Consider the following 27,389-nt stretch of genomic DNA (forward strand, 5'->3'; position numbering starts at 1 on the left):
ACCTCAGGAGGGGGAGCAGTCACTACTTGTTTTTTTTATAGAACTTGTGTAGCCTTAACTGCTTTTCTGAGTTTAATTCAGTATAACATATTGGCAAGTGAGGAGGCTGTTATCAGATTCCTCTAAATTGTACCTCAAAATGGTGTTACCCATTTATCCAGTGGCTGCTCAGAAATAAAAGGGAGAAAAACTATGTGGAATTACTGCCATCTGGTGGAGAAAATGGAGACTGCTGGGGTAGAGTGAGGCGGCGGGGGGGAGACCTTTAGATTTGAACTTTGTTGATTTGATTTTGTTTCTTTAGGATTTAATTCAGGTTTTTATTTAGTTCACTCACATTCACCTCCTAAAAGCTCTGATTCACTAACTACCTCCTCTGTCAAGTAAGAATAGCAGTGGTATCTATTTTACTGATACCATCTCTTCTTTTTTTTTTTTTTTTTTGGTAACCAAAACTTTAATCCCAAGGATTCTCACAAAACATATTACAAATGACAGCATAAAAAAAGCATCTTGCACAGTAACTCAGTTCAGCTCTACAATGTACCCTTAAACTGGCAGGACATTTGTTATCTTGAGTAGTCTCAGATTTCCAAATAAAGAGCTATGTATTCATATACAGCAATCATAGAAGGAACTTACAACCTAAAGCAAAAGTAAACTAACTTCCTTGAAACTTCTTAGATTCTACACCAACTGGACAACCTTTCGTCCAGTGTGAAGACTAGTGGGATTTTTAAACCTCTAATCTAGTTTAGGGGTGAAGCTTTAATTTTTCCAGCTAGCTTTTGAGCTCACAGCAGCTTTTAAAAACTGCTTAACTACAGCTGCATACCATATCCCAGCTATGTTGAAAAAAATCTTCCAATTTTTGCCAGTTTTTATTTCGATATTGTTAAATATTGACTTTAGCTGGGCAGGAGTTAAGAGGTTTATTATCAGCCTATGCAAGACTAAAATTCAAAGCAAATTAAATTTTGCTTAAGGGAACATTGTAAAGTAATAATTCTTGATATTACATGCCTCATATGATCCATTTCAAACCATAGAGAATTACACCTTTGTGTCACTGTTCCAACAGACAAACAAATGTGAACAGTTAAAACATTTTAAAAATGCACCAAGCTTATGAAGTCTCAAACAAAACTTGAATTTTCTGTACATACTCCTGTCAAATAAAGTTATTTCCTGCACACCACTCCTCTTGCAAATTGGTCTTCTCTTTCCTTTCATTTGACCTAGATCGGCTACGAGACCTAGAGAAAGATCAGGACGGCTTGTGATATCTCTCCCGGGACAGTGATCTCTCTCTTCTTCTGTCTCTAGAAAGGGACCTGCTCCGGCGGGAGAAGCTTCTCCGTCTTGGAGATCTGCGCCGAGGTGGAGGACTCCTCCTCAGATAATCATATCGAGGGCGATGACCCCAAGAAGGAAGTGGGCCACGATTACGACTTCTCTTTTCACCATTCGATAGTTCCACTCTTACTTGGCAGCCACACAGTGTTCTCCCATCTAGCTCTCGGACAGCATCAGCTCCATCTCGGGGATCTTCAAATTCAACAAAAGCAAAGCCGGGAGGGTTTCTAGCAACCCATACACTTCGAAGTGGTCCATAATAGCCAAAACCTTGTTCCAATTCAGTCTTGTTACCATTGTTTCCAAGATTACCTACATAAACTTTACAGTCCAATGGACAGGAATCACGATGCATTTCGAGATCTTGGGTTAGAAATGCGGAGGTTCAAATCCACAGAACCTAGGCTAGGTCTTCTCCATCCCCTCCCGCCTGGCGTTCCCAGATGCTCTGGCACACCCAGCGTCCATGAAATGGCCGATACCGTCTCTTCTAAGGAATCCTATCTGGCAAAAAGAAAGCCTCTTGTTTCTGCATTATCCATACAAATACTATTCTGATTTATCCATGCAAATTCTAGCCATCTGCAGGCAAAGCCTTGTCTATACTAGCCTAGGAGCGCAGCTACACGACCTTGACACAGAAGGACGGGTTGCTTGGAAAGATACAAGGCCAAGCAGGGCAGTTTGCAACAGTTCTGCTGTTGGGGCTCTGCCCTCTTATCCCTACAAGCATCACTATAAAAGAAATAATTCATCATGCTTTGTCACTGCACTGCAGAGCACATTTGTGGGTATGTCCCTGTTGATTTCAAGCCAGATGATACATAACTCCTTAACTAACTTGCCCCTCATTGCCTGCTACATGGTAGAAACCCTGATGGGGCTGTGTTCTCAAAGCCACAGACATTTCCTCAGTCCTGAGAATAGTGTCGAGAAGTACGGCTTTCCAAGTCCGGACCCTCCTTTCCTTGGTCCTCGTGAAAGCCGAAAAGTAAGAACACTGAGATTGACCATAGTGCTCAGCTCCATACCACGCGGGACTGCAACCCCTTGAGAGGTAGTCCTGAAAGTGAAAATCTCTCAGTCATGTCCAAATCTTTGCAACCATGAGGACTGTAGTTCGCCAGGCTCCCCTGTCCATGGGATTCTCTAAGCAAGAATCCTGGAGTGGGTAGCCATGCCTTCCTCCAGGGGATCTTCCCAACCCAGGGAACGAACCCAGGTCTCCCACATTGCAGGTGGATTCTTCACCCTTTGAGCCACCTTTGAGCCACCCCTGGAGAAGTATTCCTAACTCAGGAGTAATAAGGCCGTTCAGCCCAGCTTGAGCCACATGAAGCCAGAGGGACAAAACCCAAAAATAAGGATTGAAGTCAAAATTCAAAAGCTGAGATTCCAGAAGCCAAGGAGGGCAGAAGATTCAACCAGTTGCCTAACCGCCTCCTCAGCCATGACCCAGATGCCCTAGAGTGGTGTGGGGACACAGGAAGGATGGAGTAATAATTTAAAAACAAGTTGTCTTCCCATTTCTAAGAAAGAGCTGATAAGTGTCTTTCTAAGGAGAAAAAAAAGAATGTCTTTTACATCTTTATCTTGACTGTTGGACATTTTAAGTTAGAGTGAATGTCCCAAAGATGTTTTAAGTGACCTAAACATTTCTTAGGATTTCTGTCTGTGTGCTTACATTGCCCATCTGACCTTGCAGGCTGATTGCCTTACCCACTAGAGATCGCAGCATGTTCATCAGAATGGGTTTAAATTCCCTATCTGATAATTCCAACACCCACGCTATGTCTGGTTCCGATGATTCCTCGGTGTCTTCAAACCGTGGTTTTTGCCTTTTGATATGCTTTGTAATTTTTCCTTCGTAGCTGAATATACTGCATAAAAGGAACCACCATAGACTTCTAGCAATGTGGTGGTGAGGTCTGGGGGAGGGGAAGTTTTCTGTAGTCCTGTGATCAGGTCTCCATCTTTCAATGAACCTGTATCTTCACTGTGCACTCCAGATGTATTTCTGAGAGATTTTTTTATCTCCGCATCTTAAGTGGGTCAGGACAGCTAGAGACGTCTGGAGTTGACTATTTCTCTTCCCCCAGGTCAGCTACGCTCTGAAATTATCCCAACAGGTTAGACTCTGGTTAACTAAACTAAACTTTTCCTGAAAGATGTTTTGTTTTATGATCAGTTCCTTATGATCAGTGGTAAGAGAGCAGAGAAAGGCAGTATAAAAATTTGAAAGGAGAGATAAATTCGACTTCTTCCACTGATCTTCACAGAACTACTACTCATCATTAACCAAACTGGCTCATTCTACTGAAAGTCCTTCTTCTCTTATTCCCTGGTAGACATTTAACTGCATTAAGAAACTGCTGCAGGCCTGAGCAAGAATAGGATCGAAAAGAGAGACTATTTAATACAAAGTGTATAACCAGTCTGTAGATTGCAGTATCTGACTTAAGATGGAAACTTGAAGAGACTGAACCTGATGATTGAGAGAGAAATGCTCAAAGCTAAGAACAGCTTGTTTTAACCTTTCTCTCCCTATGGTATAGCCTTAGACTCACATGTGTATCTATCCTACTATTGTTATGTTGTCTAGTTGACAATATTTTGAAATCAGTTATCTTTGCTCCTAAATCATTTTGCAGCAACTATGTTCCTGTAGAGAAGTAACCATGACCTTTAAAAAAAATACTGTCCTATTACATAAGTTTGTCTTTTTTTGTCTCAGTTACCACAAAAGAACAAGTGATATAAATCTTTATCTCTCTCTCATACTCAACTTTCAGAGGTTGGATTGAATACACTGGAACGTGGACACTTGCCATGTCAGCTAGCTACTACTGAATATCAGAGCGTTCCCCAGATGTAGTGACTTTCGTTGTTCAGGAGTCTCTGGGTCAACTGCACAGCTCTTCTGGTCTGGGCAGTGCTAGGCTACAGTCAACTGGCCTCATTTAGCCAACATTTGCCCAGGCATCTCCAATCAACTGTTGAGTCACCTGGAGGCTGGCTACTCTTATGATGGTCTTAGCTACACCAGCTTAATTCTGTCCTGGGTTGGGAAGATCCACTAGAGAAGGGAAAGGCTACCCACTCCAGTATTCTGGCCTGAAGAATTCCATGGACTGTATAGTCCATGGAGTCACAAAGAGTCAGACACAACTGAGTGACTTTCACTTTCACTTCATACAATGTTTGAGTGGCCGAGTCTTAACCACTGGACTGCCAAGGAATTCCCAGCAAATTGTTTCCTTGAGGGAATGTGGGCCCAACATTGCTGGATCTTCTAATTTCTAACAAAACAAAACCAAAAACACCTGAAAATCTCAATTTTAATGTCGAATTCCCCAGTTTTTAAATTATTGTTGTTGTTCAGTCACTAAGTCATGTCCAACTCATATTCATGTCCATTGAGTTGATATTGCTATCCAATAATCTCATCCTCTGCTGTCCCCTTCTCCTCCTGCCTTTGATCCTTCCCAACATTAGGGTCTTTTCCAATGAGTTGGCTCTTCATATTAGGTATCCAAAGTATTGGAACTTCAGCAACAGTCCTTCCAAGGAATATTCATTGTTTTAAATGTTTAAATAATAACACCAAAATCCACTGATCCTATAGGTCAGACACTTTCATGAACCACCAGCTTGGCATCTCTGTAGGGAACCCACCAATGATAGCCATGCTTTCCTGGACTTCATTCCTCCGTCACTTGGATCATCAACATTAAGATGTTAAACACTTCTTAAGCACTAGAGTCCACGTGATAAGAATAGAGAGGAAGTAAATTTTGTTGGAATGAGGGTTCTGGGCTTAGTGTTGCTAGAGCTGCTCCAGGTTTTTGCTCAAAACCCTCCACCCCCCACTATTAGCAGGAGTGTCCTTGCTCACAACCTGCCAACCCTGCACCTTTAGCAGGAGTGAACATAAATCTTTAAAGAATCTAGAGATAAGGAAAAAAAAAAGAAGAATCTAGAGATGAGAAAGGAAGCTACATACATGCAAAAAGAAAACCCAGATAGAACCAAGATGGCAACAAACCTGACCTCTAACAAACTGAATCTCATCATATCTTGATTTTACTACATTTAGCGTATCAGTAACACACCTACCAGTAGCCAGGACCAGACATTAAAGACCAATGTTTCTGCCTTGCTGGCTCCCATCAGAGGTACTAGCAGAAGCCCTAACTACATTTTTTCACCCCAAAGGGCAGGCTGAGCACAGCTGGCCCCATCCCTTTGGTTGTCCAAGCTCTACCATTGGCATCAGGAATTAATCAGGCCTTCAGACATTAACCTTCTAATGATTTCTCCAAGATCCTAGGTTCTGATCACTCCACTTCTCTTTTACTCTCTCTAATCTTAAAGATGATAGTCATTTTCTTAAATTATTAACCTCTGGGTTACATAAACATCCACTTCTTGCTCTTTCAGCCTTCCAGTATCCTGCATTGATTAAATTCCTTCTCTTTGAAATAACTTGACTCAACCCTGACTGATAACAATTACTAGAACAAGAAGTTTATTTTGCATACAAGAATTTCTTTTTTCTGAAATCACAACATGAAAAAAAGTTTCTTCAAACCTCAAGATCTTTGCTACAGGAAAGTAGCAACCAAAAAGCCACAAAAAGCAGTTCTATAAAATAGTTATTATGATTGTTCAGCTGTTTATATTTAAAGCCTTCATGACTCATAAAAAAGACTGTAGCTCAAATGTCATCCATAATTGACGTATCCCCCAATCTGCCTTCACTCTTCTTGAATCTGTTTCTATACAGACCAACTGAAGTCAGTACCTAGGAATCAACGTTCTTAGGAATGTTTGCCAATTATGCCAGTGGAGTTGGGTCTGAATTTAACGTGAGCTAGTAAATATTCCTCTTTTTAATATGTATTTTAAAATAATTTTAAAATAAATATCTTTAATTTTAAAATTTAGTAAGTACTTATAAACCAGCTATGCTGGGAAGTGGAGGCTAGTAATTACTCATACTAAAATAGGAAGTTTCGTTTTATGAAAAGTCTCACCTGAGGATATCTTGAGGCGGTTAGATCAAAGTTTAGGTATACAAATGTGTTTCTAGAAAATGGGATTATATAGTTCTTTACTTTAGAAACATCTACACCAAACTAATAATTATGGCTGGTTCTTGGTTAAAGAAATTGTTTAACTGTTGTCTTTTTATAATAAGTACATATATTTTCATTATAATGAAAACCATTTTAAAAGTTCTTACAGTGCAGATTTAAAAGACTGAGATTGACATTCCCTTTTTAAGGAAAATGCCTAATGCATGCCTTTTCAATAAACAGCTATGAAGTGCACTGTACTAAGAGAACCCCAATGTATTGGGTTGGCAAAAAAATTTATTTGGGCTTTTCTATAAGATCTTATGATAAAACTCAAGCAAACTTTTTGGCCAACCCAATATTTCTGCCCCAGGGAATCTAAATCTTATTGTCAAGGTTCACAGTCATCTTTATAATAAGTAGCTAATATATGATAGACTCCTAATACACATTTGTTTCATGAATACCTGAATGTACCATCAAAAGTATTTTATTCAGAGTCTCATTTCATAGAAGATTAGCCCTCTTCTGTTCATTTCTCATACCTGACTCACAGTTCATCACTTCTGAAACATACATTTCTCACTTTTCAACAATTCTGAAATCAAAATAGGACTTACTTTTAAGTGTGATTCTTTTAAACCTTGTTTCATAGACAATCTGCAGCATTTTCTCTTTTATAATGTAAGATGATATGTCTTAGATGGACAGCATCTTGGATTGAATGAAATATAATACATATTATGTTTTCTGACTTTAGAAAATACATATGACTATTTAGGCGTGTTTCCTCCAAGGTTCAACTGGAAAAAGTTTTCATGGGGCCACTCCATTCAATGATCATTCAAACCTCCAGTAATGAGATGAAATCCACAACTACTGATTTATAAATGTTAAAACTAACAAGCTACAGCATTGTAAAAACTTGTGTGTTTATAAGGGCTTATTTCTCAAAGTTTTCAATTATGATTGAATATTGAACATGTATTTCCTGTTTTGAACCTAATGTTAACATGTAAGTGTATATAAAAAGCCATGTGCATTTCTAAGCATTTATGATATACTTCAAAGATTTTCCTATTTTAATGTTTTAAATGAATCAAAAGTTTAAAAGATCTAAGATATGGAAATGACTAATCTGTATTATAAGAACTCTGAGAAATTATAGAAGAAACACTGGTAAAATCTTATGGAAGAGATTAACTATGAAATCACAATTAAATGTTATGACAAAGACAGGTAAAGAACACTATAAAAAAATTAATAATGACAAAAAGAACAAAATGTCACCAGACTAATAAAATGTTAGGTATAACCTACATTAGCTGCATAGTAATCACTCTGAGCACTGCAATATAAAATATTGAGCACATGAGTTAAAACATCAAAGGCAGAAATATATTTGATTCATAATTATTGACACATACTAGTTCTGTGAATGTTATACCAGATACATCAGGTTTAATCTTATAGTCCTTTTGCATCTCTTAGCCTTTCTCATTCTCTCATATTTTCTCATGGAGAAGTTTTAGCTGATGTGCAAGTTAGGAGAAGGGGGCAGGAAGGAAACGGGAAAGCCATCCTTTCAACCCATTACCTATCCCTCACCCTGTCATCCTATGATTGCCCGGGACTCCAAGATAACTTCATTGAGAACCTTCAAGAGCTGCAGTGACCTCCTCTTTCCCCCATCATCCCACACTTCCTGCTTTTCTCAGATGAGGAATGTAGAGTCTGGAAGTACACATGCCCTCTGCTCTTTCATCTGAGCACCCTCACCTCCTGTTCTGCCGACTCAAACCTTAATTCACCTGCCCAGTGACCATAACAGAGTTACTCACCCCCAGGAAAAAGGGCTAAAGAGCTCTTTTTCCTACTGTATGCTTTAGGGAATGATCATAAAACGTGATGAGTTTTCGTCACTGTAAAATAAAAATGGAAATTCACTTAAGACTGTAGCAACACTGAACATATAGAAAGAAAACCAAAATTTTTGAATTTCACAGTCAAAATTATCTTAAGATCTAAAGACAAAGAAGAGGTGATGACTAAGAAAAACATAGTACTTTTGTGGCTCTGAGTTTACAAAAATATTATTGTCAGTTTCTAATGATGCTGTTGTTATTCACCAGAATAATTTTCCACTGACTTCTAGGTTCCAGGGGTTTTTTATTTGTTTGTTTAAGTTTTCAAGTGTTACAATTTTATGGACTTTTTCAGTAGACTGGAAAGGGCAAGATGAAAGCCAGACTCATTTAAGTGAGAACAAGACTGATATTTACATAAGCAAAATGATTATCTTTAAGAAGATGTTGACCGATTCTGTGATGATATGGTCTGCTTTTTCACACGAAATAATTTCAAAAAGGCCTTCTGAAAACGCTTGTGACACAGGGGATACAAAAAAGGATTGACAAAGGAATTGAACCACTGAAGCCAAAATGTGAAGTCGTACACAGCGTTTTCGAGATCTGAGTGTGTGCCATGACATGAACGAATAATTGTGAACAGAGAGTAGGGAGCCCAGCAAATAGCAAAAACACCCAAAAGAATGGCCAGTGACTTGGCTAGTTTCTTGCCTCTGCGCAGCTCAAGGTGTTCCCTTTGGTGAAGAGTTAGGGAATCTGAATGAGAGAGAGAGCTCGTTTTGGAAGCAGTTAAACTATTCATCTGGGCTCTTACGGAAGACAAGAGGCTGCTCTTTCTTCCTGATTTCTCAGAACGAAGGGATGCTGCTGATTGCTCCAGGTTGGAAAGAGATGGCCTCGAAAACAGTCCATTCCTGAATGAGCGTCCGCTGCTACTGGAAGGGACAGAAATGAATCCAGAATGCCCCCTAGTGAGATGACCGCGCTTCCATAGGCTCCAATAAATATACATGTTGAAATAAGCCACTAGCAAGACTGGGATCAGGAATTCGAAGATTAACGTGAGGGCAAGGATATGCGATTGTGTAAGGAATTTAGGTTCACAATCCCCCTGCAATTCCTTCCTAACCTCTGAAACTAGTATTGGCCCATGCACTAAGAAGGCCACCACCCAGACGGCCACCATCAGAGCCACAGTCTTCAAGGTCCCAGTATGTTGAGCTCTGTAAGATACCTAAAAGAAACCAAATAAATTATTTTTACTACAATGAGCACATGTTGATTGCACAAAGCTTACCGTCAGCCCTCAGGAGTTTCCATGATGTGCACAGAGCAAGTGGTCACTGAATCTGGGTAATGTGATTGGGCCGGGGCAGAGGGCTTGATTTTGGTGAACCCTGGGCCAAGATGTAGACTTTCTTAACAGTTTAAGGTTAAACGTCTGACACTATGGAAAATGTCAAGGTTAATATCTAAAAGAAGAACACAATTTTTCCTAGTCCACAGACACTAATCTGAACTGTTAACTGAAATTGAGGGAACATGTTCACAGCGTTTTTAACCTGCCAGCTGGGTCATGAGCAGCATTTTTAACAAATTGGAATAATCAATGTCAGAATACATCACACATCATAAGGATATGTATTGTTTGATGAAACTTTTGCTTTGGGAAAACATTAATAGATATACATAGAGAGAAAGAAATGTGCATACCGAATCACAGTGTAAAATGCATTTATCGCTGAAGTCACAGTAAAAAAAGTTTGAAAGAATCTATTCTGCAGTTCATGCTGAGCCTTCAAGGTGGGATCAAAAAGGAAAGAGCTCTTACATTCCCCCCACAGGATGATGCACAAAAAGAGAGTTAAATCAGCTGCAGGGAGAGATTACAGTGTTACTGAGCAGAACCTAACATTTCTTTCTACAAATGTTATACACGCAGCAAAAATGGTACTGAAGCAATGGTGGCCAGCCACTTAGGGAGATGTGGCTATGGTTCGTGCCATGGTCTTTTTTAGGAGTGAAGAATATTCTAAGCCCACTTGAGCACAGGGACAAGCTTCTATAAGGAAAAATGAGATTCTGTGGGGGAGGATTGCTCTCAGATCCCAGGACCTTGATCGATTCTAAAATCTTGAAGAATATCTTCTATAAGAAATCTAAGATGCCAACTACCTGTATTAGGGGTAACCATGTGACCCAAGACTTTTCTAAGGGGACTTGGAGCAATCTCTCCAAACCCCTTTCAGATCAGTAAGATTTCTTCCAACCATGTTCCATGTTTCTCTGCTTATGCTCAAGGAAAAGGAAATGATTTACCCATAAAGTGGGAACACACGTCCCTTTTCACCATCTTTCAAGTACCATTTTCTCTGAGTTTTTAAGTCTTGTTCTGAAGTATGTTCTCATTTTTATTACAAGGGTATAAGAGTGCCAAGCACTGTCTTTCTTTAATGTTTTGTATGTGCTGAAGAGGGCTCACCAACGGGCTAGAGGTAAAAGGAGGCTTGTTTAAAATTTTTAAGGTACTTTTTTAAAAAAATCAGGGCAGTGGGTTTTTCCCTCTTTTTTTTTAACCCTTTTTCCAAATTACTGGTATTTCTGAGGCGAACCTAAAATGTATATGGTGCTAACCACAAGCTCTCATGTACAGTACATCTTTTTGCCTTCTGCTTCTCATACCACTAATTAATACTTGCACTTAAGTCTAATGATTATGAAGATAGTAACAATACCCAGATGGTCATAAAACTGCATTTCGTTTTTTAATTGCTTTGTTCAGCCTTTGTAATGATATGGTACAATACACTGGAAAGTGATCTCTTTTCTGTTATGTATAAGGTCAAATGGGATAACAGACATCCAAGGGAATTGAGATGATGATGCCAATCTCTTCCTTCACCTCTGGGTAGCATTTTAAACAGATGTCAGTTCAAAATTGCTTGAATCCAGGCCCGTACCTCCCTGAAATTCATCCATGGCCCACTTCTCACCTTCTATAGAATATGTCCATTATTCAGGATGTCTTCTCTTACCCTGCTTCCTTCCCCACTTCCATAAGACATCCAAACATTCTGTCAGTTAGGTTTCTTTTGTGAGGCAGAGCAGCCCCTGGAACATGCTGGTGTTAATAATGAGATGGGACTGCAGGGCCATTCTAAGTGCTAGTCAGGCATGGCCATTTGCATCAAGCCTTCCTTTCCCCGGTTATTGTCAGATTTCCATTTCTCAAGCCCCACCTGTCACCCTGACCTGTTACAGTCTTCCTGACTTTTCGCTACAGCAAGGGCTCTGTTCCCCATGATCACTTCCTACGAGCTCCTGTGGTCTTTCAAGGCTTGCTCCTGGCTTCCTACAGCTGTGTTGGAACTCAGCCCACAGAGGTGCCGGTGCTGCCTGCACACCCCCGTGAGCATTCACGCACCGCTGCGTTTACACCTGTTACACTTGACTCTGCTGTGTGCTGGGGACCCGGAGCCGGCTGACCTGGCCCTCAGCAAGTTTACAGCCGGCACTGTCGGGGAATTTCTCAGGGCAAGACCAAGAAATAAACCCGTCCATTTTTCTCTCTGGTCATCACTCCTCAGCCCTCTGTAACATCTAAGCCTTTTTTCTAACTGGGAAAGCCGTCCCTTTCCTTTACACAAACCTGAGGTTCACTCAAGAGCTTAAGCCTGCAGTGAAGAAATGTCCCAGTGAACACTAACTAGGAACACTCACTTGAGATTAAAAAAGAAAACCCAGAAGGAAAGGGAATGTTTAAAGTACAAACGGGAAAGATAATTAACTAGAGCACTGCTTTTCAAACACTTGACTGTAACCTAAAGTAAGAAATGCATTTTAAACTCTAATCAAGGATACTGACAGAAGTATTCATAAAACAGTTCTTACCTTTATTATACACAGGGTACTCTGATTTACTCTAGTTTGTAAGTTCTGTTCTACTTCTTTTCATGTTTTTTCATTCTAAGAAAAAGTGACATAACAGGCCACTACACTGACTTCATGACTCAATAATGAGTTACTACCTGCAGTTTGAAAAATGTGAGATTATGGGCTTCTGGATTGCTAATCCAAACTGATCTGTACTCTCTCCAAAGTTTGTCCAGTACAAACTGCTATGGACTCTGGTGCCAGTGAAGTACTCAATGTCAAGTGTCTGGCTGTCCCACCACATCCCATTCTCTACTTCTTTCTTGCCATACGGCAGCTCAGCTAGAGAATACATTTCCCGGCTTCCCTTACAATAAGGTAAGACCATGTGACTACATTTCACCAGTGAAAGGTGAGTGGAAATGATTGTGTGCTTCTGCACTACTTGGTTAAAAGAAAATCCTTTGCCCTGGACTTCTGCCTTCTGCCCTTCTTTTCTGAAACCTGAAGTGACAACAACTTGACTTTGAGCATGCCAAGGAGGTTAATGACTCAGGATGGCGGTCAGCAAACCACTGTCTATGGAGCACGTGTGGCCCACCAACTATATGGATGATAAAGTTTTATTTGAGCAATTGAAACAGAGGCCATAAGTGCCTGCTCTAGAGAGTACAGAGCATGGGTCCTTGGGTAAGTTCCTGGAGCAGAGCCTTCTAATCTTCCTGAACTGTTCTATGAGAGAAAAATTAACTTCTGCCTTACAGTCTGAGTCTCAGCATTTTGGAAACTCTTTGTAATGGTGTTTTATCCTATCCTTATCCAATGCACCCTTCCAGTCCTGTCTACCTCCAAGATGCACAGCTCTCTCAGGACAGAGCTGTCCCTGTCCTCTCAATGCCTCCAGCATCACACTTGGTCCCTTTGTTTATGGATCCATTTCCACATAAGACTGTTATATTCCTCAAAAAAAAAAAAAGACTGAAGATTCAGTTCTGTATCCCAGTCCTTAACAAAATCCCTGTCACAAAATCATTCCCCACACATTTAGGTCCCTGGGACTCAGGAGTGAAGGAAGTTTCCCATCAAGGTCTCAGACTCTTCAGATCACTGTCCCATTATTTCTGTGGCCTCTACCCATCTCCCAGCCTTACTAACATCAATCTTATTCTCTCCTTTGTTGCTGATAAATTTACCTTGCTTAAGAACTGTCGTGAACTAATTGATGATTGGTTAGTTCAGACTTGCTTGGCATGAGTCCTAAACTGGCACTGGTTAGTTCCACTCTTATAAGCTGTGGCTTCCCTGTACACTGTTTTTTCCTCTGGTCATTCAAAATTAATTTTCTCATGACATTCAGAAGTCTGGGAGTCTTTCTACCTGCCCATCAAGTTCAATCCTGAAGAAAGCATTCAGGTCTCAAGTTTTCTAAGGAGTTGAACAGATAAACCTACTGTGAGACTCATGCATATCCAACCAACTACAGACTCAGTTTACCACTTCTCACAACTTGACTTGGATTCTGTTGGACATTTTCCCATCTTCATTGGACGCAGGGGAGTGACTTAACCAAACACACAGGAAGTGTTCACTAACAGCCAATGAGAACTTAGTGCCAACAAAAGGGTAATCAGGCTTCTCTAAGGTTGGTCAATTAAACAAACAAACAAAAATTTTTGCTCAGGGACCCAAAATTTATAAAATTTACAAATATATAATCTTCTAAGGAGGAAAAATTAATGTTTTGACTTACAGCATTCGAGACTGACTGGTATCGATCAAAGCTGATGAGTACAATGTTATACACAGATGCTGTACACAAAAGGTAGTCAGTAGTGAGCCAAAAGACACAAATCTTATTTTCAAACTGCCACTTGAAGAGCTTGTGAGGGATGAACAAAGGAATGGAGATCACACCTGCATGGGGGGAGAAATGAAGGTTAAAAAATATAGCACATATCAATGAATACGAAGAGACGCAAACACAACACAATGAACTATCTGAACTGACCAAAAACTGCTTGATTATAATTTAGAAATTCATGGTATTTCATCAACACATTCAGCACTGATCTCCTACACGTTCTTTAAATACCATTTTAAAAATAGCTGTCACAAACATCGTACCTTCAATGGCTCCTTATTACTTTCCAAATTCAGTTCGGGTCCCAACATGTATTTCCAGCCATATACAGCACACATCATCTTTTGTGTTCATGATCCGACCCAGACAGGATGTGCCACCCTTCCCCTAAACACATCTCATATTGCCACATCTCTGCTTTTGCCAAGAACTTTCTTCTTCCTAGAATATCTCTCCTTTACAGAGAAGTCTATTTAACTCGTTCTCATTCTTCACATAGTGTAAAAAAATGATATCTTTCTTGTCATCTTCACTGGAACTTCCTGGGTAGAAGTGACCCTTTGTCACCTGCCCTTTCCTGGCACCTCAGTCATCTCTCCCTCTCTCGTGTACAGACACATCCTACTTTATAACATTGTCACGTGTTAAGATTGGGACCGTGTTGGAAGTAGATCTTTGTATTTTTAACAACATCTAGAGTTGACTAATGGCTCACACATTTAACTCAAATAAATTAATAACAGCTAATCGGTATTGTACAGTTACCATATGCCAGACACTGTCCAGTGTGCTTTACATATATCATCTCCTCTAACTGTCACAGAAGCTCTGTAAGGTAGAGACAGTGTGAGAGAAAAAGCCCTCTGCTACTCCCTCCACTCCTGGCTCACTCCTCTTCACCCTTGTTGTTGTTCAGTCACTAAGTCATGTCTGACTCTTTGCAACCCAATGAACTGCAGCAAGCCAGGCTCCTGTGTCCTCCACTACCTCCCAGAGTTTGCTTAAATTCATGTGCATTGAGTCAGGGATGCTATCCAGCTGTCTCATCCTCTGCTGCCCCCTTCTCCTTTTGCCTTCCATCTTTCCCAGCATCAGGGTCTTTTCCAAAGAGTTGGCTGTTCACATCAGGTGGCCAAAGTATTGGCACTTCAGCTTCAGCATCAGCCCTTCCAGTGAATATTCAGGGTTGATTTTCTTTAGTACTGACTGGTTTGATCTTCTTTAGGTCCCAGAGACTCTCAAAAGTCTTCCCAACACCACAATTCGAAAGCATCAGTTCTTCGGCACTCAGTTCATGGTCCGACTCTCACATCCATACATGACTACTGGAAAACCCATAGCTTTGACTGTATGGACCTTTGTTGGCAGAGTGATATCTCTTCACCCTATCTGACCTCAAATACACCACACCCACACCCACACCCACACCCACACTCTCAGATCCTTGCACAGGTGTCCTGGCATGCAGCACACTTCCCTCAAAGAAGGCTCCTTTTGTTTACTCAAATGAATCTTCCTCACTGAGCCCTAACCCTGAAGTTTACATTGTATCCTCAACCTCTAACATACTTCCTCCCCGCTATGTTTTTCTCAGTAGCAAATGATCATCCTCTAAAATGTTGTGTACTTTTATTTATTTATTTATTTATATTGTTTATTGTCTGTCTCCCCACCCATGTTCCCAGAAAAAATACAAGCACCATGAGGGCAGGGATTTTTTTTTTTTTTTTTTTTTTACTGTATTTTCCCTGATATATCCCCCGCACCTAAAAAGGTGCCTGGTTCAAAATAAATCAGTATCAGATGAATGAATAGATGAAAATGGGGAAGTCTAGTTTCATTAAAAATTGCTGTCAATACTGAATAGCCCCTTCTTTCTGAACCCAGTTAAGAAGTTGCATCTTGTGGGAAGTAGGAGGGAGATTCGAGAGGAGGGGACATATGTATAACTATGACTGATTCATATTGATATATGGCAGAAAAGTGAAAGTGAAGTCAGTCATGTCCGACTCTTTGCGACCCCATGGACTCTAGCCTACCACACTCCTCCGTCCATGGGATTTTCCAGGCAAGAGTACTGGAGTGGGTTGCCATTTCCTTCTCCAGAGGATCTTCCCGACCCAGGGATCAAACCTGGGTCTCCAACACAATATTGTAAAGCAATTATCCTCCAATTAAAAATAAACTTAAAAAAAAAAAAAGCCTGCATCTTCCATGAGAAAATGACAGTCAAAGGTAGCAGGGAAGCTAAAAACCTAGTGAATTCTTTGGACCAACAGAGCAGTGTGTGGATAACAGTGATTGTATTGAGGGTATTATGGATTGGATGTTTGTGTCTCCCTCCCCCAAAATTCACATATTGAAGCCAGAATCCCCAGAGTGATAGGGCCTATAAGGAGGTAATTAAAGGTAAATTAGGTTGTACGGGTAGAGCCCTAATCCAACAGGCTTAGTGTCCTCAGAAGAAGAAACACCAGGAAGTTCGCTTGCTGTCTCTCAAGGCCAGAGGATGAAGCAAGATGGCAGCCATCTACAGGCCAGGAGGAGAGCCCTCACCAGACACCAAATCAGCTGGCACCTGGGATGTCCTAGCCTCCAGAGCTCTGAGAAAGTAAACTGTTATAAAGTCAGTCAGACTGTGGTTATTCTGTTGGGGTAACCCGAGTCAACTAACACAGAAGGAAAGAGAAGAGTCCGGATCTGAGGCCTCAAGGTACCTCAAGCATACTTCACTCTGTTGTGCTTCGCTTTATTGAACTTCATGGATACTGCATTTATTACAAATGGAAAGTTCACGGCAACCCTGCATCAAGCAAGGTCTGTCAGCGGTATTTCTTCCAATAGCCTTTGCTCCCTTTGCGTCTCTGTGTCACATTTGCTACTTCTCACAATATTTTAATTTTTTTATTATTATATTTGTTGTGGTGATCTTTGATGTTACTGTTTTAATTGTTTTGGAGCTCCACGAACTTTGCCCAAATAATTCAGTGAACTTCATAAATGTTGTGTGTGTTCTGACTGCTCCACCAGCCTGCTGTTTCCTTGTCTCCTCAGGTTTCCCTATTCCAGGAGACATAACAATATTGCAATTAAGCTGATTAATAACTCTGGAATAACCTGTAAGTATTCAAGTGAAAGGAAGAGCCAACAAATGTGGCAAATTTCAGTGTTGTCCCATTTTAGGAAATTGCCACAGGCACGCCAGCTTTCAGCATCCACCACCCTGATCAGGCAGCATCCATCAACATCAAGGCAAGACCTTCCCGTGAGCAAAAAGATTATGACTCCGTTAAGGCTTGGAAAATGGTTTGCATTTTTTACCATAGAATATTTTTAAATTAAGGTGTGTACATTGTTTTCTTAGACATAATGTTACTGCGCACTTAGTAGACTGCAGCTATACCTTTTACATGCACTGAGAAACCAAAAAATTCATGCGACTCTTATTTTTGATTTTTGCTTTATTGCAGCAGTCTGGAACTGAACCCACAATACTTCTGAGTTATACTTGTACTAAAGATACACTTTGCCATCCTGAAAATGTGGTTCAGACCCTGTCATCAACAGCAAACTTTTGCCCTTGAAGATCCTGTCTGGATCATCCATCATGTGCTTATGTAGGCCATACATACCCAGACAAATGTAGATATGAAAAAGGTACCCATAGATGGAAGCATTGGTCATGTGATACCAATTTTATAGGTATCAGTATAGATATAAATAATATTTTTCTGGAATAATATATAGATGAGATATGTTAATGCACCTGATACTGGAATTTTTTCCCAATAAATCTTTCCTTTTCAACTAAATTCAGCCTAGGAAGTTGTGCAGGTGCCACAAATTTTAAGAAATTGCTTCTACAGGAGGCCAGTTCAGAACCCTGTGACAAGAGGACATTCAGCCAGAAAGCCCACCATACGGAGCACGCGATGCTCTAACAGTGGCATCACCACATGGATGTGGAGCTCTGGATCTCATGACCCTAAATATTAAGAATTGCTGTCTTATAGCTACAGAAAATCTCTCACAAGGCCCATCTTGGCCCACCACCACCACCATGAGGTCTACAGGCTCAGAGCTAAAAAGACACTAACCATGGCAAAGGAGAAAGAACAGCATTGACACAGAACTCAAATCTTGTTACAAAATGCTCTCGAAGACTCTGCCAAGCCCTGTGCGGTCGTGGTGAATATTGCATTAGATCAGTGGACCTCTGGATGAAGCTGGCCGGCGGCAGGGAAAATGTGAAGGATGAGACCGGCTGATTAAGAGAGATTCTGGCCTGTGTCCAGCTGCTGTCATTGGGAGCAAAACCATTTCTTTTTCCATCCACCTGACGGTAGAGGAGGACCACCAGGACTGCTGAGTCATCACATCTGCAGGGACATTTCTCCAAGAGGAACCACAGATGGTCTTTCTCAAGACCACGCTGGTGGGCCTCCCATGACGCTGACCCTGGGCCTTATACAGAGGCACTCTGTTCTCGCCTAGAACCATCTTCATTCAAAAGCTTCAGGCCTCAGTCTCTCTCCCTTGGATATATTTTTACCCCATCCCTTCTGACCATGAGGTATACAAGTCCTTACTTCCTTTGGGATAGTCAAAATACATCATCCATTTTAAATGTTGAGTATCATCTAAAAGTTGTACAGTTCTGTGAAGAAGAAGAGAGATACATATATTTATAATAGAATATTCTCTGTTCACAGAAATATACTCATGTATTTATCTGTATATTATCTGTTTATGTGAGCATAAAGGGCTTGCCTGGTGGCTCAGCAGTGAAGAACCCGCCTGTCAATGCAGGAGACTTGGATTCAATCCCTGGGTCAGGAAGAACCCCTGGAGAAGAAAATGGAAACCCACTCCAGTATTCTTGACTGGAAAAATCCCATGGAACAGAGGAGTCTAGCAGGCTACAGTCCATAGGGTCACAAAGAGTCGGATGTGACTGAGCAACTGAGCATATACACCCATGCACACGTGAGCAAAGAGACTGATGTGGAAGGATCTATATCAAGTTGTTAGTGTTGGTTACCTGGAGGGGCAGAACTGAGGAGAAAACCGAGATTGCTGCATGTTTTTAATGCTTCTATATTAGTTCTCCACTTTTTTCTGTGATCCTGTCATTTCTATACCTGGATTCCTAAGTCAATCTTTCCCACAAGAAATTTCCTCCAAAACTTTTATCATTGCAATATCAGAAGCATAAACTGCTTTCTCAAATGCTCCCTATTTCTCTGAGGAATGTCATACTTCTCTTGTCCCCAGAACTCAGTCTTTAACACGTCTTTCTCCTGCCTGACAACCCCATCCCGATTGCATCTTTGCCTCCTGAACTTATTTCCACTCTTACCCTCATCAGCAAATTTCTGTCTAGTCAAGGCTATGGTTTTTCTAGTAGTCATGTATGGATGTGAGAGTTGGACTATAAAGAAAACTGAGCACCGAAGAATTGATGCTTTTGAACTGTGATGTTGGAGAAAGCTCTTCTGAGTCTCTTGGACTGCATGGAGATCAAATGAGTCAAGCCTAAAGGAAATCAACCCTGAATATTCATTGGAAGGACTGACACTGAAACTCCAATACTTTGGCCACCTGATGTGAAGAACTGACTCCTTGGAAAAGACCCTGATGCTGGGAAAGACTGAAGGCAGGAGGAGAAGGGAACAACAGAGGATAAGATGGTTGGATGGTATCACTGACTCGATGTATATTTGTTTGAGCAAGCTCCAGGAGTTGGTGATGGACAGAAAAGCCTGGCATGCTGCAGTCCATGGGGTCACAAAGAGTTGGACATGACTAAGCAACACTACAAACAAAGCTAGTGGAGGTGATGGAATTCCAGTTGAGCTATTTCAAATCCTGAAAGATGATTCTGTGAAAGTGATGCACTCAATATGTCAGCAAATTTGGAATATTCAGCAGTGGCCACAGGACTGGAAAAGCTCAGTTTTCATTCCAATCCCAAAGAAAGGCAATGCCAAAGAATGCTCAAACTACCTCACAATTGCACTCATCTCACACACTAGCAAAGTAATGTTGAAAATTCTCCAAGCCAGACTTCGGCAATATGTGAACCATGAACTTCCAGATGTTCAAGCTGGTTTTAGAAAAGGCAGAGGAACCAGAGATCAAATTGCCAACATCTGCTGGATCATTGAAAAAGCAAGAGAGTTCCAGAAAAACATCTATTTCTGCTTTATTGACTATGCCAAAGCCTTTGACTGTGTGGATCACATTAAACTGCGGAAAATTCTGAAAGAGATGGGCATACCAGACCACCTGACCTGCCTCTTGAGAAACCTGTATACAGGTCAGGAAGCAACAGTTAGAACTGGACATGGAACAACAGACTGGTTCAAATAGGAAAAGGAGTACGTCAAGGCTTTATATTGTCACCCTGCTTATTTAACTTATATGCAGAGTACATCATGAGGAACGCTGGGCTGGAAAAAGCACAAGCTGGAATCAAGATTGCCAGGACAAACATCAATAACCTCAGATGTGCAGATTGCACCACCCTTATGGCAGAAAGTGAAGAAGAACTAAAGAGCCTCTTGATGAAAGTGAAAGAGGAGAGTGAAAAAGTTGGCTTAAAGCTCAACATTCAGACAACTAAGATCATGGCATCCTGTCCCATCACTTCATGGCAAATAGATGGAGAAACAGTGAAACAGTGGCTGACTTTATTTTTCTGGGCTCCAAAATCACTGCAGATGGTGATTACAGCCATGAAATTAAAACACGCTTACTCCTTGGAAGGAACGTTATGACCAACCTAAACAGCATATTAAAAAGCAGAGACATCACTTTGTCAACAAAGGTCCGTCTAGTCAAGGCTATAGTTTTTCCAGTGGTCATGTATGGATGTGAGAGATGGACTGGGAAGAAAGCTGAGTGCCGAGGAGTTGATGCTTTTGAACTGTGGTGTTGGAGAAGACTCTTGAGAGTCCCTTGGACTGCAAGGAGATCCAAACAGTCCATCCTAAAGGAGATCAGTCCTGGGTGTTCATTGGAAGGACTGATGTTGAAGCTGAAACTGCGTTACTTTGTCCACCTGATGCGAAGAGCTGACTCATTGGAAAAGACCCTGATGCTGGGAAAGATTGAGGGCAGGAGGAGAAGGGGACAACAGAGGATGAGATGGTTTGATGGCATCACCGACTCAATGGACATGGGTTTGGGTGGACTCTGGGAGTTGGTGATTGACAGGCAGGCCTGGTGTCCTGCAGTTCATGGGGTCACAAAGAGTCGGACACGACTGAGAGACTGAACTGAACTGAACTGAAGTGACTGAACTGACCCTTGCTCAGAGCCTCACTGCTGATTTCTGCCAAGGTCACTGCAGGATTCTCAGAAACCAAGCCACCCCCTGCTCCAGCTTCTCCCACCTCCTACATCTCTTCTGATGCTTCTAATGTGAAGCTTCAACCCAGTCACTCAGTTAAATGTCTCATTGCCTTCTGAATAAGCTCCAATCCAGACTCACACTAGTATTCAAGGGCCTTCATTGTATAGATTCCAACTATTCCATCTTCACCCTTTGCTGTTCTCATACAGCCCATTTGCACACAAGCCAGCCTGGAGCTCACACTTAGGAAGGTACATGCAATGATTTTCTATCTGCCTGTCTCTATTGATTCTTGGAATTCTCTGCCCTCTCCATCTCTGCCTATGGAAATTCTTCCCATCCCCTAAAGTTCATTTTGGAGGCCACTACCCCCTAACAAAAATGTATACCCCTTCCCACCCCATCCCCGCACCCTGCCACCGCCCCGCCTCTGAGTGCCTATAACACTGGTAGGTCTTTGTAGGTTCTTATATCAATTTGTCCTGTTAGTTGTTTCTGAACTTCTCTTAACTACTCTACTATTCGAAGGCTTATTAAAGAAACAGATTAACCTAGTCCTGTCTATCTCTCCTCACCATCTAATTGCACTTGGTACTTAACAGTACTTATACATGGTAGGCACTCTACTAGCATTTGTGAACTTGGTTTGAGTTGACATTTGTCTGCAGAGAAATCAAGAGTGAAAAGACTAACACAAGTTGAGCAATCACTATGTTCCAGGCACTAAACTTAGTGTTGTGTTAGTTTTGCTTCATTTTAACATAACATAACGTAATTATGTAGCTATACACAATAACAAATTAACTAGGAGGTCCTATAAGACAATATCAGCAGTAGACACTTCTGCATATTTACTTATTATTGCAAGGATATGCGCTTCCTTGGTGGCTCAGCTTGTTAAGAATTCACCTGCAATGTGGGAGGCCTGGGTTCAATCCCTGAGTTGGAAAGATCCCCTGGAAAAGGGAAAGGCTACCCACTCCAGTATTCTGGACTGGAGAATTCCATGGACTGTATAGTCCATGGGGTCACGAAAAGTCGGACACAACTGAGTGACTTTAACTATACACTCATTATTATCAGGATTGTGAAAAATGATCATCAGGCAGTAAGAAATTATGGAGTACACATTTTCAAGGAAAGATTACTTTGATTTCTATGATCTTACAGTTATTTGACACTATGATACCATATCATATGCAAAGTAGGTCAGTGTTCGGTGTACTTTACAACATGCTATGATATAGCATATCATAAAATAATATCAGCTATACTATTTGACCTGAACATCCTATTTTCTGATTGTGCCAATTACCAGTATATGCATCATTTCCTATAACTCCAACACTGTGATATTAAAGAAACTATGCTTACTTAAAAATGAATGCTTATAAGCCTAAACATGCAAGGAAAATAGCTCCAGAAAAAAAAAATAACTCTTAGATTAAAGCAATACTGGACTTATTTTTTTGTTGTTGTTGTTTTTTGTTTTTTTGGTTTTTTTTTGGTATCACCCCATGTTGGACTTATTTTTATTCCATAAAAAGAAACTGTTTTTAGAGGAAAATTCCCCTGCAAACCTTATTTATATATATATATAAATATATATATATATATATATATATCATTCCCATATAGTGCCATATAGCCTCCCCTGACTTTCAATCCTTAAAGCTTTTATTTCTAATAGTACCCAATTTTATACAGTCCTTTGAAATAATAAAAGCTTATTTTATGTTTTTAGAAATAAATTATAATCAAGAAAGATTATCTTAAATAAAGATATGTAACTTACCAACAAAGAAGTCCGAAATGGCCAAGTTAAGAAAAAAGTAATTACTTCGATGTCTAAGATTTTTGTCCACCACAAAAGCTAAAATGACCACAGCATTTCCTAGCATTATAGCAAAAGCTAGTAAGCTCATTAAAAATGCTAAAGCAATTTTTGAAAAAGAATTTATGTCATTACTAGCAGAAGAATTTGTGTCATTAGTAAATGGCACCACATGAGAAGAATTTGTGCCATTAGTAGACATGACATCAAACTTAATACAGCAGACTAAGCCAGCAAGACAATTCTGACAAGTGTCTTTTCCAGTCGAACACCAAAATATATAGTCTCCTACACATAACAACATTTTAAGAAAGGCTAATGCTGATCTCATAGTACTTCCTGATTCTTGATAAAAGCAGACTTGTGGTAACAGTTTCCTCTTAACTGACACTGAAGAAGTGTTTCCAAAGACAGTGAAAGGTCTTATCTTAAACATTTTGATGTAACTCATCTATTTCCCATTAATAGAGCAATATTATATAAAATATAATTGATACACTCTATAGGTAAGGAATTGGACTCAAATGAGACGATATAAATCCAGTTAAATGTCCCCTTTAGACCAAGATATAATATCAGGGGCTGAATTCACCATCACAGCTGAAACAGTGAAAAAAATGGACAAAATATATGAAACCGTAGTTTTTGAGGCACTGGACATCAGGTAATGAAGAACATTAATCCCTGAGAGAAGAGGAGAAAGTGAGGAAAGTCCTGCAGTTGCCCCAGCTCATTATCTTGAGAAATCTTCCAGGGCACAGAGCAGAGAAGGGTATCCAGAGGAAGCCCAGCAAATTCCCTGAGATAGGGAGGTTAAGCTGAGTTGGGCAGTACCAGACAGAACTCTGTGCTAGGGAGCTGCAGAGGGCCCTCCTCAAGCATTCACCAGGATACTGACCAGCACAGTGTGTGGGGAAATGTTCTCAGACAGGAAGAAGAACCACTCAAAAAGATTAACAATACCCAAGAGTCACAGGGAGCCAGTTACAAAATTGTTCCCACCAGTTAGACACGAAATCTCAATTCATGAGTAACTGAGTAATTTACTCAAAAAGCCATTGAGTAATATTCCATATTCAGAAAGGTCTTGCCTCAGTAGTCAGAAATAGGTAGCCCCTTTCTGAATACTGCTAGGATCCTGCCTCACAAATCTTAAAAGCACAACCTGAAAGGATCAAACTAGTTCCAAGTGACTTAACAGGAGCTCAAGAGTATTTGTAGAACATAAAAATATCCAGTCCCCAACAAGGTAAAATTTATACCATCTGAAATCCAATTAAGAATAATCAAACATGCCAAGAAGCAGGCAAATAACACCCATAATGCAGAGAAAAATCAATCAGTGAAACCCATGACTGACACAAATACAAAGACATTAAAGCAGTTATTCTAGCTGTATTCCATATTTTTAAACAGATATATAAGATACAATTTTTAAAAAACAAGATGGCAGAGTAGAAGGATGTGCCCTCATCTTCTCCTCTGAAATCTCCAAAATTGCAACTAAGCTCTGAACAACCATCGACAGGAGAATGTTGGATCCCACCAAAAAAAGATATCCCACTTCCAAGGGCAAAGGAGGAGCCCCAACCAGACAGTAGGAGGGATGAAATCACATTTAGAATCAAACCCCATAGAGACCTCTTCAAGAAAATTAGAGGGAACATTTCATGCAAAGATGGGTACAATAAAGAACAGAAATGGTATGGACCTAACAGAAGCAGAAGATATTAAGAAGAGGTGGCAAGAATACACAGAAGAACTGTACAAAAAAGATTTTGTGACCCAGATAACCACAATGGTGTGATCACTCACCTAGAGCCAAACATCCTGGAGTGTGAAGTCAAGTGAGCCTTAGGAAACATCACTAAGAACAAAGCTAGTGGAGGTGATGGAATTCCAGTTGAGCTATTTCAAATCTTAAAAGACGATGCTGTGAAAGTGCTGCACTCAATATGCCAGCAAACTTGGCAAACTCAGCAGCGGCCACTGAATTATAAAAGGTCAGTTTTCATTCCAATCCCAAAGAAAAGCAATGTCAAAGAATATTCAAACTACCACGTAATTACACTCATCTCACACACTAGCAAAGTAATGCTGAAAATTCTCCAAGCCAGGCTTCAGCAATACATGAACCATGAACTTCCAGATGTTCAAGCTGGTTTTAGAAAAGGCAGAGGAACCAGAGGTCAAATTGCCAACATCTGCTGGATCATTGAAAAAGCAAGAGAGTTGCAGAAAAACATCTATTTCTGCTTTATTGACTATGCCAAAGCTTTTGACTCTGTGGATCACAACAAACTGTGGAAAATTCTGAAAGAGATGGGAATACCAGACCACCTTATTTGCCTCCAGAGGAATCTTTATGCAGGTCAAGAAGCAACAGTTAAAACCAGATGTGGAACAACAGACTGGTTCCAAATTGGGAAAGGAGTACATCAAGGCTATATGTTGTCACCTTGCTTATTTAACTTATATGCAGAGTACATCATGCGAAATGCCAGGCTGGATGAAGCTCAAGCTGGAATCAAGATTGCCAGGAGAAATATCAGCAACCTCAGATATGCAAGTGACACCACCCCTATGGCAGAAAGTGAAGAGGAACTAAAAAGCCTCTTGATGAAAGTGAAAGAGGAGAGTGAAAAAGCTGGCTTAAAATTCAACATTCAGAAAACTGAGATCATGACATCTGGTCCCATCACTTCATGGCAAATAGATGGGGAAACAATGGAAACAGTGTCAGACTTTATTTTCTTGGCCTCCAGAATCACTGCAGATGGTGACTGCAGCCATGAAATTAAAAGATGCTTGTTCCTTGGAAGACAAGCTATGACCAATCTAGACAGCATATTAAAAAGCAGAAACATTACTTTATTGACAAAGGTCCATCTAGTCAAAGCTATGGTTTTTCCAGTAGTCATGTTTGGATGTGAGAGTTGGACTATAAAGAAAGCTAAGTGCCAAAGAATTGTTGCTTTTGAACTGTGGTGTTGGAGAAGACTGTTGAGAGTCATTTGGACTCCAAGGAGATCAAACCAGTCCATCCTATAGGAAATCAACCCTGAATATTTATTGGAAGGACTGATGCTGAAACTCCAACACTTTGACCATCCGATGCGAACAACTGACTCATTTGAAAAGACCCTGATGCTGGGAAAGATTGAAGGCAGGAAGAGAAGGGGATGACAGAGGATGAGATGGTTGGATGACACCACCGACTCAATGGACATGAGTTTGAGCAAGCTCCAGGAGTTGGTGATAGACAGGGAAGTCTGCTGTGCTGCAGTCCATGGGGTCATAAAGAGTCGGACACAACTGAGTGACTAAACTGATAACAGATATAATGGGCTTCCTTGGTAGCTCACCTGGAAAGAATCTGCAATGCAGGAGACCCTGGTTCAATTCTTGGGTTGGGAAGGTACCCTGGAGGAGGGCACGGCAACCCACTCCAATATTCTTGCCTGGAGAATCCCCGTGGACAGAGGAGTCTGCTGGGATACAGTCCATGGGGTCGCAATGAGTCAGACACGACTGAGTGACTAAACACATAGATAAAAAAGATATTTTTAAAAGACCCAAATGAAACTTCTAGAAATGAAAACTGAAATGTATGAACTAAAAATACATTAGAAAGGATTAATGAAAGATCAGAAATTGTAGAAGAAAGGATCATGAACATGAACACAGAGCAATATAAACTACTCAAAGTGAAAAACGGACATAAAAGAGAATTTTTTTTTATTTAAGAGAGCTTTACTACACTATAGAACAACTTCAAGTGACTTAATGTATACCTACAGAAGTCCCTGCAGGAAAGTAGAGAGGAGGGAACATAAGGGAAAAAATTGCAGAAATCATGGCTAAAAGCTTTCATCATTTGATGAAAACTATAAGCCAAGAAATGCAGTGAAATTTAAACACAAGAAACGTGGTGAAAACTGCACAAAGCACATCAAATCAAACCCTTAAAAACCAGCGTTTTAAGAAAAAGTCTTAAAAGCAGCCAGAGGAGGAAAATTACATACAAAATAAAAAAATACATGGATGGCAGCAGATTTCTCATCAGAAACAATGTAAGCAAGAAGATACTAGTCAACATCTTTCAAGGGCTGAAAAGAAAAATCAACTTAGAATTCTGTACCTAATAAAAATAATTTTTAAA

The 27,389-nt window shown here is 40.4% G+C and overlaps 2 protein-coding genes across 3 annotated transcripts; both read right to left on the bottom strand.

The window, feature by feature from the left end:
* Nucleotides 1-478: 478 nt before the first annotated feature.
* Nucleotides 479-3,164, bottom strand: LOC133047547 (serine/arginine-rich splicing factor 3-like). The gene has a single exon (XM_061130826.1). The coding sequence runs from the start codon at nt 1,709-1,711 to the stop codon at nt 1,268-1,270; it is 444 nt and encodes a 147-aa protein (XP_060986809.1). The 5' UTR covers nt 1,712-3,164; the 3' UTR covers nt 479-1,267.
* Nucleotides 3,165-7,670: 4,506 nt separating this feature from the next.
* HRH4 (histamine receptor H4) lies at nt 7,671-23,524 on the bottom strand. Of its 2 annotated transcripts, XM_061130824.1 has the most exons (3): nt 23,189-23,520; nt 13,926-14,089; nt 7,671-9,536 (listed from the first exon to the last, which is right to left on the bottom strand). In XM_061130824.1, exons 1-3 carry the CDS (start codon nt 23,427-23,429, stop codon nt 8,736-8,738), a joined length of 1,206 nt encoding a protein of 401 aa, XP_060986807.1. In that variant the 5' UTR covers nt 23,430-23,520; the 3' UTR covers nt 7,671-8,735. The 2 variants fall into 2 exon arrangements, with proteins under 2 accessions (XP_060986807.1, XP_060986808.1); XM_061130825.1 differs by lacking the exons at nt 7,671-9,536; nt 13,926-14,089 and adding an exon at nt 17,499-18,693 and having other exon boundaries at nt 23,189-23,524.
* Between the last annotated feature and the right edge of the window lie 3,865 nt (nt 23,525-27,389).

Source organism: Dama dama, chromosome 27 (assembly GCF_033118175.1).
Source record: "Dama dama isolate Ldn47 chromosome 27, ASM3311817v1, whole genome shotgun sequence".
In the NCBI taxonomy this organism is placed as follows: Eukaryota; Metazoa; Chordata; class Mammalia; order Artiodactyla; family Cervidae; genus Dama; species Dama dama.

Excerpts from the sequence above, each read along its gene's own strand:
- HRH4 (XM_061130824.1), bottom strand. The coding sequence starts at position 23,429 with ATGTCTACTAATGGCACAAATTCTTCTCATGTGGTGCCATTTACTAAT. Across the intron at positions 14,090-23,188 it reads CATTTCGGACTTCTTTGTTG|GTGTGATCTCCATTCCTTTG; the intron begins GTAAGTTACATA and ends CCCCCCATGCAG. Across the intron at positions 9,537-13,925 it reads ACCAGTCAGTCTCGAATGCT|GTATCTTACAGAGCTCAACA; the intron begins GTAAGTCAAAAC and ends GGTTTCTTTTAG.
- LOC133047547 (XM_061130826.1), bottom strand. The coding sequence starts at position 1,711 with ATGCATCGTGATTCCTGTCCATTGGACTGTAAAGTTTATGTAGGTAAT.